This window comes from Poecilia formosa, unplaced genomic scaffold (assembly GCF_000485575.1).
Source record: "Poecilia formosa unplaced genomic scaffold, Poecilia_formosa-5.1.2 Scaffold430, whole genome shotgun sequence".
In the NCBI taxonomy this organism is placed as follows: domain Eukaryota; kingdom Metazoa; phylum Chordata; class Actinopteri; order Cyprinodontiformes; family Poeciliidae; genus Poecilia; species Poecilia formosa.
In genome coordinates, this window is record NW_006800369.1 from 221,800 (window position 1) to 233,820 (window position 12,021).

At 39.0% G+C, this 12,021-nt stretch overlaps 1 protein-coding gene and 1 long non-coding RNA gene across 3 annotated transcripts in view; one reads left to right on the forward strand and one right to left on the reverse strand.

Moving 5' to 3' along the window:
* On the reverse strand, positions 1–4,695 carry LOC107833708 (uncharacterized). The gene is made up of 3 exons (XR_001659468.1): positions 4,609–4,695; positions 2,554–2,728; positions 1–722 (listed from the first exon to the last, which is right to left on the reverse strand). It is a non-coding gene; the product is annotated as an uncharacterized LOC107833708 (long non-coding RNA).
* The window catches only part of LOC103155478 (fibrillin-2), a 24,293-nt gene continuing 16,130 nt past the window's right edge, over positions 3,859–12,021 (forward strand). The window contains exons 1-5 of one of the 2 annotated variants that reach the window (XM_016663592.1): positions 3,859–5,523; positions 6,053–6,175; positions 6,304–8,565; positions 10,085–10,218; positions 11,754–11,921. In XM_016663592.1, the coding sequence (XP_016519078.1) occupies positions 3,942–5,523; positions 6,053–6,175; positions 6,304–8,565; positions 10,085–10,218; positions 11,754–11,921 (4,269 nt within the window). In that variant the 5' untranslated portion in view covers positions 3,859–3,941. The remainder of the gene's footprint in view (positions 5,524–6,052; positions 6,176–6,303; positions 8,566–10,084; positions 10,219–11,753; positions 11,922–12,021) is intronic. The other variant, XM_016663593.1, reaches the window with a different exon arrangement.

The following is a 12,021-nucleotide window of genomic DNA, read 5'->3' on the forward strand; positions in this document are numbered from 1 at the left end:
GTGGCCAGCAGCAGCTTATTTGGATTTAAAGTGACAAGAGGCCCTAAAACAACTCTTTCTGAGAGGAGCTCAAACCAGAATCTCATTAGCTAAGAATGATTTTGTGCAAAAAAATGTGCTAGACATGTTTTGAATACAACTGTATGTCTTTGACAAGCAGAAGAGTTGCCTCCTGCACAATCAACAAGGATACAATTGAAAAGATAAGAAATTAAATCAGAGGCTGCACACAAACCATCCTGTATCGTGACTGGTTGAAGATTAGTTTGGCCTTTTAATGCTGCTAGTGATTTGTTTGCATCAGTTTATGTTAAATATTGGACAACTCATGGCAGCCAGGAATGTGTCTACTTGGATTACATTGAAATCTTTTCCAGAAAAATCGAAACCTCTCTCTCCCGTAATGAACAGAGGAATAAAAGCAAATTGACTGATTATCGTCGATGTACAGTAAAGAGGACAAATGGTGTCCTCAGGTTGCTGGAACATTTATTGTGTATGAGTTGACACATAACCAGAGGAATATGGGTGTTCCTCTTCCCAGAGGTTTAAGATGTCAGGGCTGAGCGTGCTGTGGCGGACAGGGGCATTGTCCCAGGTGGGGTGGAGGAGTCCAAAAATAAAAAGCAGAAGAAGATCCTCCAGGACAAAGACGTGCAGCAAAAGACGAGCAGAGGGACGGAAATCTCTCAGTCATGGCAGACACAAACGGGACCATCAGACTGGGAATTATGAGGCGAGTTAAAATCTCTGTTTTATTTTTCTGTGGTCGTAGTCAAAGGGATTAATCCAGATTTTTATGTCTCTCATGAGGAAAACATTCATGTTTTTATTCAACTGTTTCTGTATGTTTGAGGAAAGAAAACAGTAGTTAGTGTCATAAATTTATTTTGTGTAGTGCTAAATTTAATTGACCAATTGGGTATTTATTTAAGCTTTGATAAGATATTCAAAAGAAAAATATTTCAAGAGGTAAACGGGACGAAAGAAAGGAACTAATTGATTGAAGTCTGTGTGGAAAACAGAACAAAGAAGTAAATAATTAAATATAAATAAAATGCACAATATAATATTATATAAATTATTGCGCCACCTGAAATTACAGGCTACATGTTACACTTTAAATCATTTAAATCTGTCTTAATCCAGATTTAAATCTCTCTCAGTAAAGTCGTTTTGGACTAAAGTTACAGATTATCTGTTATTTCTAGCCCAGTTTAAATTTTAAACACGTGAACATCTAAACCCAACTCTCTCTCACAGCAAAGCCTCAGAAATGGCTTCACTTTGCAGCAGGTTATTAATTCAGTATAAAAATTATATTTTCCTCAATTTCTGTCAGTTTCAGTTTTATCACTGATTGAATTCAGAACTGGCATCTGGGACTAATGTTTCATTCAACATAAATACTGATGTTCAGTCATTTTAGTCGAGGTTCTGTTGGAATATTATAACCATCTCACAGACTTTTTAATGTCAAAATGTCCATTAATGTTTTAATATTCACCAGGGATGATAATAAAAAAGTGGAGTTTGATTTTTTTAAGGGTGTTTTTAAGAGCTTTTCACACCCAGATGGAAAACATAATTTTAGACTTTAAATGAGTGAATGACTGAAATCTTCACTCTGAAATGATAAACAAGACATATTAGTAGTAGAAAAATAATAATAAAAAAAACATTTGTAGAATTAACATAATTAATAATCTTGACAATTAGGATTCTTAACTGAATTTAAGCTATACATAGAAAAGTACAACAGCAATAAAATGTATATATTTTTATTGTTCCAGCTAGCTAATTAGCTAATTAGCTACCTATCAATGTGTGTATCTATAGTTGAAAAAGTTCTTTAAATTCTACATCTATTTGATCCATTCTGGACGTAGATTAAGGCCACACTTCACACTACCTATAAACGATCTTCTCCAGCTGTAAATACAGTATATATGACTGTAATTTATCAGTCATTTCATACTTTCTATCTATATTTCTTCAGCATCTACCTTTAGGACTCCATACATATTCACTGAAATATTCCATATAAATAACCAATATGATAAAAATCAAGCCAGTATTTTATATATTATATTCAATTAGTCATGCTCAGTAATATATTCAGCTATTATATTACCCTTTTGTGGTACATTTTTATCATTTATTTTTAATTATTTATGTTCATACTTTTTTTAAGTCCTTTTCTCTGCTGTATGTGCTGCATGCACAAACGCCTTAATGTTGTCTTTTTTTTCAAATTAAACTTTATGTACATTATTTGACTTGTTTTAAATTTATCTATGTCTATAAAACTTCTTCTGTTCTGTCTGATCTTAAACATAATTAATTGACAATCACTGTGTTTAAGGTAAAGACTACATAAATACTGATTTTGATTCTCTCACCATGAAGCTACCAACTTCTTTAAGAATAAAAGTACATATTAAACAACTTTTTAGCCTTTAGTTATAATAAAATCATTAAAAAGTAAAACAAAAATCCAGAAAAAATGTAATAAAAAGATTAAAATGCTGCTTAAAGAGCATTGGTTGTTACCTGTAACAGTGCATTTTTGACCCACCGTGCTGTCCTAGTTGCAGGAGCTCAGGGGTGGTAGCTGTTCCTCCATGTATGTAACTGGAGTCTCTCCTGCCGTCCATCCAAAGCCTCCGTCGAAGGCAGACAATAGCCCTGCATGTCCTCAGGGGTGCTTTAGCATTTAGACTGAAACCTAATAAGAGCAAACACAAGAGATTATTTTCATTACTGTTCAGATTTATGCCAATCGCCTCTTTGAGTCATTTCCTGACAGTGACAAAGCATTCAGGCCTGGGAATATTTACATCAGTTTGACTTCAATATGTTTGATAACAACTTGAATGAATCATCTAGCACACATGCCAAACTCAAGGTCCCGGCGCCAAATCTGGCCCGCCGTAGCTTTTTATGTGGCCCTCTGGACTCCAGATTACATAAATAAGTCCCTCTAGTTTTTCACAAACCTGCAAAATTCACTCAGAATCATTTTATTAATACATTCTTGCATAACTGGCCCTTTAAGAACATTCAGATTTCTGATGTGGCCCAAAATGAAACTGAGTTTGGCACAAATTGAAACTCAATATGCATTTATTTGTCAAATTATCAAGGTCACCTAATATTTTAAAAACATCGAAGCCAGAGACTGAGAAACTAGACACTCAAAAATGCATCATTTGGCTTGAAGATTGCTTTAGCTAATAAAGTGAAATCTATTCTATGTGAAAATGATTTTTTTTCCATTTTAGGTTTTCTATCTTGTGGCTGTTAACTGTCTTCACCCAGCTGGTTTGCTGCTTAGCAGGTTTGTGCAGCTCATGTGCAATAATGAATTGAGTGATTGATATTTCTTAAAATTTAAAATAATTTGGTTTTTCAACTTCCTGTCTTTCTTTTTTTCTTTTTTAGTTGTCGTCGACAAGAGTGAATGCGAGGCAGAAGGCATTAAGTGCCACACTCAGGCCGACTGCCTGAAGATTAGCAACAACTTCACCTGTGCGTGCCGCGTGGGTTACCAGGGTGATGGTCTGCAGTGCAGCGACATCAACGAGTGTCTGAGTGGCATTCAAAGTTGTCACTCGAAGGCCAGCTGCGCAAACTCCCCAGGCAGCTATTCATGCGTCTGTCTTGATGGATATGTTGGTGATGGTAAAACCTGCCAGGACATCAATGAGTGTCAAACGAACAATGGGGGCTGCCACCCTACTGCAGTCTGCACCAATTTGGATGGTGGGAGAAGGTGTCAGTGTAGTTCAGGATTCACAGGTGATGGCTTACAGTGCACAGACATCAATGAATGCACAAGGGAACGAATCTGCCATTGGAATGCCACCTGCACCAATAACCCTGGTTCTTTTGTGTGCACTTGTAATGCAGGCTATAAAGGAAATGGAATCTACTTGTGCATGGACATAGATGAGTGTTCAGAGAGTCGTGTGTGTTCTACTTTATTAGGTTTCAAAGGCTGCATAAACACACCTGGGTCCTATCGTTGTACATGCAACAGTGGTTTTCAAGCCACTGGACAGAACTGTATTGACATTGATGAGTGTGCAAGCAACATCTGCAGCCCTAATGCAGTTTGCAAAAACTCTGTTGGATCATACCAGTGTACCTGCAAAAGTGGGTTTGTGGGAGATGGGTTGACATGTGCTGATATAAATGAATGCATTAGAGGCAATGAATGTGACTCGAAGGCTGTTTGCATCAACAGGTTGGGCAGTTATGAGTGTGTGTGTCCGGAAGGTTTTGTTGGAGATGGACGACGCTGTGAAGATGTTGATGAGTGTGCAAAGCCAAACATTTGCCCATCTTTCACTACCTGTGTGAACAGTCCCGGGTCCTACAAATGTGACTGTGGCAGTGGATTACTCTTCAATGGCTCCAAGTGCAATGACATTGATGAATGCAAAGCAGGGCAATGCAGCCCTTCTGCAAACTGCACTAATTCATATGGTTCCTTTTCTTGTCAGTGCCTGTCAGGCTACACGGGAGATGGTTTTACCTGTGAGGATATAAACGAATGCTCTTTGAATTCAAAATGCCACTTGAAGGCTGTTTGCAAAAACTTACCTGGTTCTTACAACTGTACATGTGTGACTGGCTACTCTGGGGATGGGCTTCAGTGCAATGACATCAACGAGTGCCTGGTGAATAATGGAGGCTGTAAAAACAAAGCAACGTGTGTCAATAACCAAGGGTCTTTTGCTTGCCAGTGCCAGTCAGGTTTCATCTTGATTAATAAGACAATTTGCCAAGACATCAATGAGTGTGTGGAAAAGAGCAATCCGTGTGGAGAGAATGAAGAGTGCAAAAACACTGATGGTTCTTATGAGTGCTCTTGCCTGGCTGGGTACAACCGCCCTGCGAGCAACATGGCCTGCGTCGATAGGGATGAGTGTCAAGACAAACCGTGCCACATCAATGCCACATGTCTCAACACCATTGGCTCGTACACCTGCACCTGTAAGAGAGGCTTTACAGGGAATGGCTCTCATTGTTTGGACAAAGATGAATGTGCTCAGGGGCAAATATGCCACACAAGGGCCACATGCACTAACACTATAGGGGGATTTTTCTGCTCTTGTCAGCAAGGTTTCATAGGTGATGGATTTTCCTGTGAGGATGTGAACGAGTGTTCCCGCTCCAATACCACCTGCCCTTCTTTCTCACAATGTGTCAACTCTCCTGGTTCTTATGTTTGCTCATGTTTGAATGGTACAGTGGCCTCCAATGACTCCTGTGTATCACCAGTTTTTCTGTGTGATCCTCCCTGCCATAGTAAAGGTTTGTGCCACCTTTCACCTTCCGGTTATCAGTGTGTTTGTGACATGGGCTTTGATGGCAATGGAGTGACCTGCACCGACATCGATGAATGCCAGATGGACAATATTTGCCCTGACAATGAAACTGAATGTTTGAATACCCCTGGATCATTTTCTTGTGTCTGCAAACAAGGCTACACTCTCAACGGGACTCAATGTGTCGGTAATGATTTTTTTATTTATTTCTTTAAAATAATGAATGTCCAGAGCCAGGTTCAGCCTAAATATTAGGGCATGTGATATTTAATTACATATTAATATCAATTAATATTAAATTATATCCCCTTTAATTATATCAGACACAGATTACCATAAGTAGAAAATGCAGTTTTCAAAATACTATTTAATTCATTAATGGAAGACAATGGACCCAAACCAATATGACCTTATGCAAAAATGTAAACACCTCTTTTTTAAATCATAAATATATTTTTATTGCAGTTTTTTCCAGCCACCCCAAGTACTTTAACAGTCTATCTACTGATCAGGCATAATATTATGAACAGTGAAAAACATTGGTTAGCTTCATTGTGGCACCAGACTAGTTTTTGTTTTAACTGGGTACCATAAGCCAATTAATTAATTTGATGACTATACTTGAACTAGACCTGCTTTTAGTTTATTCTGATTGCTAAATTATTTACCTTTCATTGCTTCTCTCTTATTACACTATTTGTTCATGACTTTTCCAGATGTGAATGAATGTGATACGGGGCAGCAAGACTGCAGTGAGTTTGCCCAGTGCAACAACACAGTGGGCAGCTACTCCTGCTTTTGTCGAAGTGGTTACACAGGAGATGGGAAGAACTGCTCTGGTACGTATCACTTCCTTACCATGTACAAGCTGTTGATCTTGCTTCTGTTAGTGGACACTCTTGTGAGTTTTTTTTAGCACATTTTGGGGCTGTTTCCCTGACACTGTCCCATTTTGGATAAATTATAGACATTGATGAATGCCAAGACCAAAATGGAGGATGCCACCCATTTGCCAACTGCACTAACATGCCCGGATCTTTCTCCTGTGTCTGCCCGATGGGCATGGAGGGGGATGGCTTTTACTGCAAGGATGTGGACGAATGTGAGCAGAACTCTACCCTGCCAAACAACTGCAGCTCACAGGCAGTGTGCCTCAACACCAATGGTTCCTACCTGTGCCAGTGCAATCATGGACACCAAGGGGATGGCTTTATTTGTAATGATGTTGATGAATGTGAGTTAGCCACAGCTTGCAGCAAGAACATGACATGCACCAACTTTCCTGGCTCCTACAGCTGCTCTTGTATATTGGGAAACGTATACAATGACGGAACATGCATTAGTGAAGATACCTGCCTAAATGCTACTAATTACTGCCATCCTCTTGCCAAGTGTAACACATACCAGGGTTCTTTCTACTGTCAATGCACAGATGGATATGAAGGAAGTGGAATTGACTGCTGGGACGTAAATGAATGCGATCAGTTACAAGATAAAGTCTGCCCTCCCTTCTCACACTGCCAAAACACGAATGGTTCTTTCATCTGCGAGTGTTGGAAAGGTTTTCAAGACAATGGTACACACTGTCAGGACATAGATGAATGTGAGATGGGAAACTTCACCTGCCCTGACAACAGTACCTGTAATAATACAGAAGGGAGTTACAACTGCACCTGTGACCCAGGATTCTCAGCCAATGACTCCTTGTGTTTGGACATTGATGAGTGCTCCCTTGGCCTGATCCAGTGTCCTAATTTTTCCAACTGCCTTAACACGATTGGATCTTCCATCTGTGGGTGTTGGGAAGGTTTTCGAGACAACAGTACACACTGTCGGGATATAGATGAATGTGAGATGGGAAACTTCACCTGCCCTGACAACAGTACCTGTAATAATACAGAAGGGAGTTACAACTGCACCTGTGACCCAGGATTCTCAGCCAATGACTCCTTGTGTTTGGACATTGATGAGTGCTCCTTTGGCCTGATCCAGTGTCCTAATTTTTCCAATTGCCTTAACACGATTGGATCTTCCATCTGTGTGTGTTGGGAAGGCTACCAAAGCAATGGCACAGAGTGTGAGGACATTGATGAATGCCTGGACAATTCCACCTGCCCTGACCACAGCACATGTGTGAACACCAAAGGAGGCCACCAGTGTCTTTGTGATACTGGGTTTTCCAATAGCACTGACTTATGTGTGGACATTGATGAATGCAGTGAAAACAATGGGCGAGAGCTTTGCACAAATGGAACATGCATGAATGCTCTTGGTTCTTATTACTGTGATTGTTTTAGTGGATTCTCGAGCAATGGTACAGAATGTGTGGATGTGGATGAATGCTCAGAGTTTCTCAACTCCTCAGTGTGCCAGCCTTTCTCCACATGTGTTAACACTCTAGGTTCATACCTCTGTCCCTGTAATGTAGGTTTCATTCTGAATGGTATCAACTGTCTGGATGTGGATGAATGTCTTGACCCAGTTGGTAGCCCATGTCCAGAAAACTCTATATGTAACAATACAGAAGGGTCTTTCCTCTGCCACTGCTCCCCTGGGTACCAACCCATTGACACTGGCTACCAACCCATTGACACTGGCTGTGAGGATATTGATGAATGTAAGAGCAGCAACACCTGTCGCTCTGATCAGGTGTGCACAAACCTACCTGGAGCATACAATTGCTCCTGCCCTCTTGGTTACCATGAGGAGAATGAGGCATGTGTTGACAGCAATGAATGTGAGAATTTGCCATGTCATCCCTTGGCATACTGTTGGAATACACCTGGCTCCTTCTCCTGTCACTGTTACAGAGGCTTCACTGGAAATGGCTCCTGGTGCAAAGATGTGGATGAGTGTGTTGCCTCTACCAACCCCTGTCACTCCCGTGCTCAGTGTCATAACACCCCAGGATCATTTGTTTGTGTCTGTATGCCAGGCTTCCTCAGCATTGGGCCCCTATGTGTGGACATTAATGAATGCCAGCAAGAACATGGGCAGTGTCACTCAGCTGCTACCTGCATCAATTATGTAGGAGGATTCAAATGCTCATGCAACCAAGGCTGGGAAGCTACCAAGGATAACGGTCTTGGAAAAGAAGGCTGTGTAGACTTGAATGAGTGCGTCCTCCCCAACCTGTGTCCTCATCAGACGTCCTGTACCAACCAGCCAGGGAGCTACGCCTGTTCCTGCCCAGCAAACAACCCAGATTGCAATACCTTAGCCAAGATGGGTTAGCTATGCATTTGTTTTTTTATTACATTTTTATAACCAATTATTTATGCTGCTCATTTTGTTGATTGTAACAACCCAATCAACAAAAAAACAACTCAAGTCTATAAGAAACTAATCTCCTTCCAGTCAGGTATGTAGTTAATCTCAAAGTTATTGTTATACCAGACAGATTTAGATCTAAAATTATTTTTAATTTAACCAAGACCAAAATATCTGAGACAGACATTTCTAAAACACCAGCAAAGTCATGTGAAAGCAATACTAGTTAAAATAAAAGAAATACATTTTTCGTATATAAGCATCATTTCCTGAATAATAAATGATAAATATTTTGTGGAATTACAGCAATCAAAACCTTCTTTCCATGTCTTCTTTAGTGTTTTGATCTTTGGTAATGAACTTCAAGTCTTTAAGATTGGAAGGCCTCTTTACCATTACCCTAATCTTTAGCTCTTTAGCTCCCTTCATATGTTTTCTGTTGTATTCAAGTGTGGACCAGTCCAAAGCATCGATATTACATCAATATTATTATCCCACTGATGGCCTCTCAGTTATCTGTGGTGCAAAAAAAAACCCAACAAAAAAACAAAAAAAAACCCCAACTAATTTGTTTTACTTTAATAATACAGTGTTGTTACAAGAAAACTAAGCAAGACCATTTAAAACCATTTGTACCTTGAAAAATAAAGAAGCAATTAAAGTGAAACATTACTGGTTTAAAATGATTAAAAACAGGCTAAAAAGCAAAATTAAGTTATTTCTTAGCTGTATGTCTTAAACAAAGAGGGCAAAGAAAACCGTCTTGTCTTGGGCTGTGTTCACACTGCAGCCCGAAGTGACCCAATTTCAATTTTTTTTGTCAAATTGCTTTTTTTTTTTTCTTTTTTTTTTGGCGTGGCCGTAGTTCACACTTCCAAATATGTGCGACCTCTGTGATCAGCAGTTTGAACTGCAAACGATCTGAAAGTATCTCGCATGCGCAGTAGAGGGCGCAATGACGTCACACATAGAGCGCGTTCTCAGTGTTTTGCCAAGCGCCAACAAAAAGAAGAAGTACTCAGTATTGGCGGAAGTAAACACAGGATGCTAACGGTGGAGCATAGCTTGTTGTCCGGCCGGAGGCTGGACATTAACAACTTAATCCTCATTATAATCCGCCATGGTTGTTGTTTTGCTTCCCGCTTACGCGTATCAGGACGCAGAATAGTGACGCTTGTCGAGTATCAATGACGTTCAGGACATGGACTTTTCAGATTCGGTCCCGTTTGAAAATATCAGATACGTATCAGACATCCAAGTGACCTGGGTCGCATTTGAAAAAAAAAATAAATAAATAAATAAATAGAAAAAACGACCTGTGTTGCTCAGACTGTCATCAAAAGATCAGACAGGTATTAAGGCAAAAAAAAAAAAAAAAAAAAAAATCGGAATTGGGTCACTTTGGGCTGCAGTGGGAACGCAGCCTTAGGTTGACGGCTAAAAAACCAAACTTGACTAACTGCCTGTTCTCCACACAGAGAGCTCTCTGTACCCATACGGAGTAGAGGCTGGAGACAGAGAAGTGAAAATAGAAACTGAAGATGGAAATTCTCCCTACATCGCCCCACCAGCAGGGTTTCCTTTCATGGGGAAACTGTACGACAGAGTATTTGTGAGTCTGACTTTTCCTTCTTGCACAGTCTCGACATCATGTTCACTTTTCCTCAGCTCTCCTCACAGGTTTTCTATAGGTTTGTAGGACTGAAATCACCATGAATAAAGGCGTGGATATGTTTCAAATCGTTATCCTTCTGAAGGACCCAGTGATTCTCCGTTTTCAGTTTTCTGGGAGAGTGCATCAGATTTCCATTTAAAGTCTCCTGATGTTTTAAAGTGGTCAAACGCTTCACTGCAAAAGCACAAAACCTTACCAAGGATTTTTTTTAGTCTAGTTCTTACTGCAAATAAGACAAAAATAAATTTCCAATAAGATATAGAAGCTTTTTAAGTCAATAATTCCTTAATATTGATTAAAAAAATTTCTTTTTACTAGTTTCACTGCCGGATTATTTGACTTATAAAAAGACATGTTATATATGATATAACCTGCCAATGTAGCTAGTACTTTTGAACAGTATTAAAGAATGATTTACTTAAAACAAGCTCCTATTATATCTTGCTAAAAATTACTTGTAAGTTAGTTTTGTCTTAACTCAAATGTAAGAAACTAGTCTTATGTAAGGGTTAGTCTAGAAACTAGACAAAAATACTTGGTAAAATTCAGCATATCTAAAAATCATTAAAAAAAATTTACTATAAAAGTTTGAACCATTTAGTCAGATTTTGCCCTAATCAGAACTGTTAGGATCCTACATAATATTTTACATATTTTGTCCATTTGGTGCCATTTTGGCTCTTCACCCTGCTGTATTTTCTCAAGAAAAACACAAAAAAAAATAAAATACAAATTATAAATTATGATGTGCGAGTTGAATATTTGGTATTCATGGCAGACCACTTTGTTAAATAACAATAGATGTTATACTTTTGCAATAATAGAAGAAAAATAAAACAGGGACTCATTAACTCTTAAAACAACATATTTGATGATGAAAATGTTGTTTGAATGGTCGTCCTTCGTCTGCAGTGCCTGTGTAACTTGTTATTAGAAATGATCTGGCTGTATTTATGGAAAATCATATGATATCAGTATCAACACTGGGAAAAGAAGACGTTAGTTCCTGGGATCTCCAGAGGCTTAAAAACTATGAATTACTGAAATTTTTCAGTTATATTTCAAACAAATTTTAATTCTTACTGTTTTTTTTACACTGAATGATTTTACTAAATTGAAACGTTGTTTTCCTCTAAAATGTTTCTGTTTGAGATTATTCTACTTCAGTAGATGAATTTTCTTTATGCACATTTTCACCAGAAGCGCCAATAGAGGGCGCTGTGTGACTGAAAATATAACCAAAGTAACATCCTGGTGAGTTCAGGAGGTTTTCCCAGCAGCACAATTAACAAAAAGTTATGAGATCGGTAATTTTCAGTGTTCAGGCGTAATATTTACATCAAAGTATTTGGTTACTCACCGTTCACAGAATAATAAACTCAACAGAAAGAAAAACTTTGATGGCTGAACATTGTTCTCATTGTGATTTAGTTTCAGTAAAAAGCCTGACTGTCTTTATTTTCGCTCCTCAGTTTTCTGATAACGGCCTGGTCCAGTTTCAGTCGTTGGCTGAGAACGAACAATACCTGCTCCCGTCTCCCTCTGCTGACGGTTTCCCTGACGACATGAAAGTGCCACTATTGGCTGTCTTTTGGGATGACGGTGACCTCACCAAAGGCAGCGGGAAGCTGCACTATCAGGTCAGATGTAAACAAAGGCCAACGCTCGGAAAAATATGTTTTTTTTTTAATTGGGTTTAATTTAAACCAATCAAACTTTCTTAATCTTTGCAATAGTTGC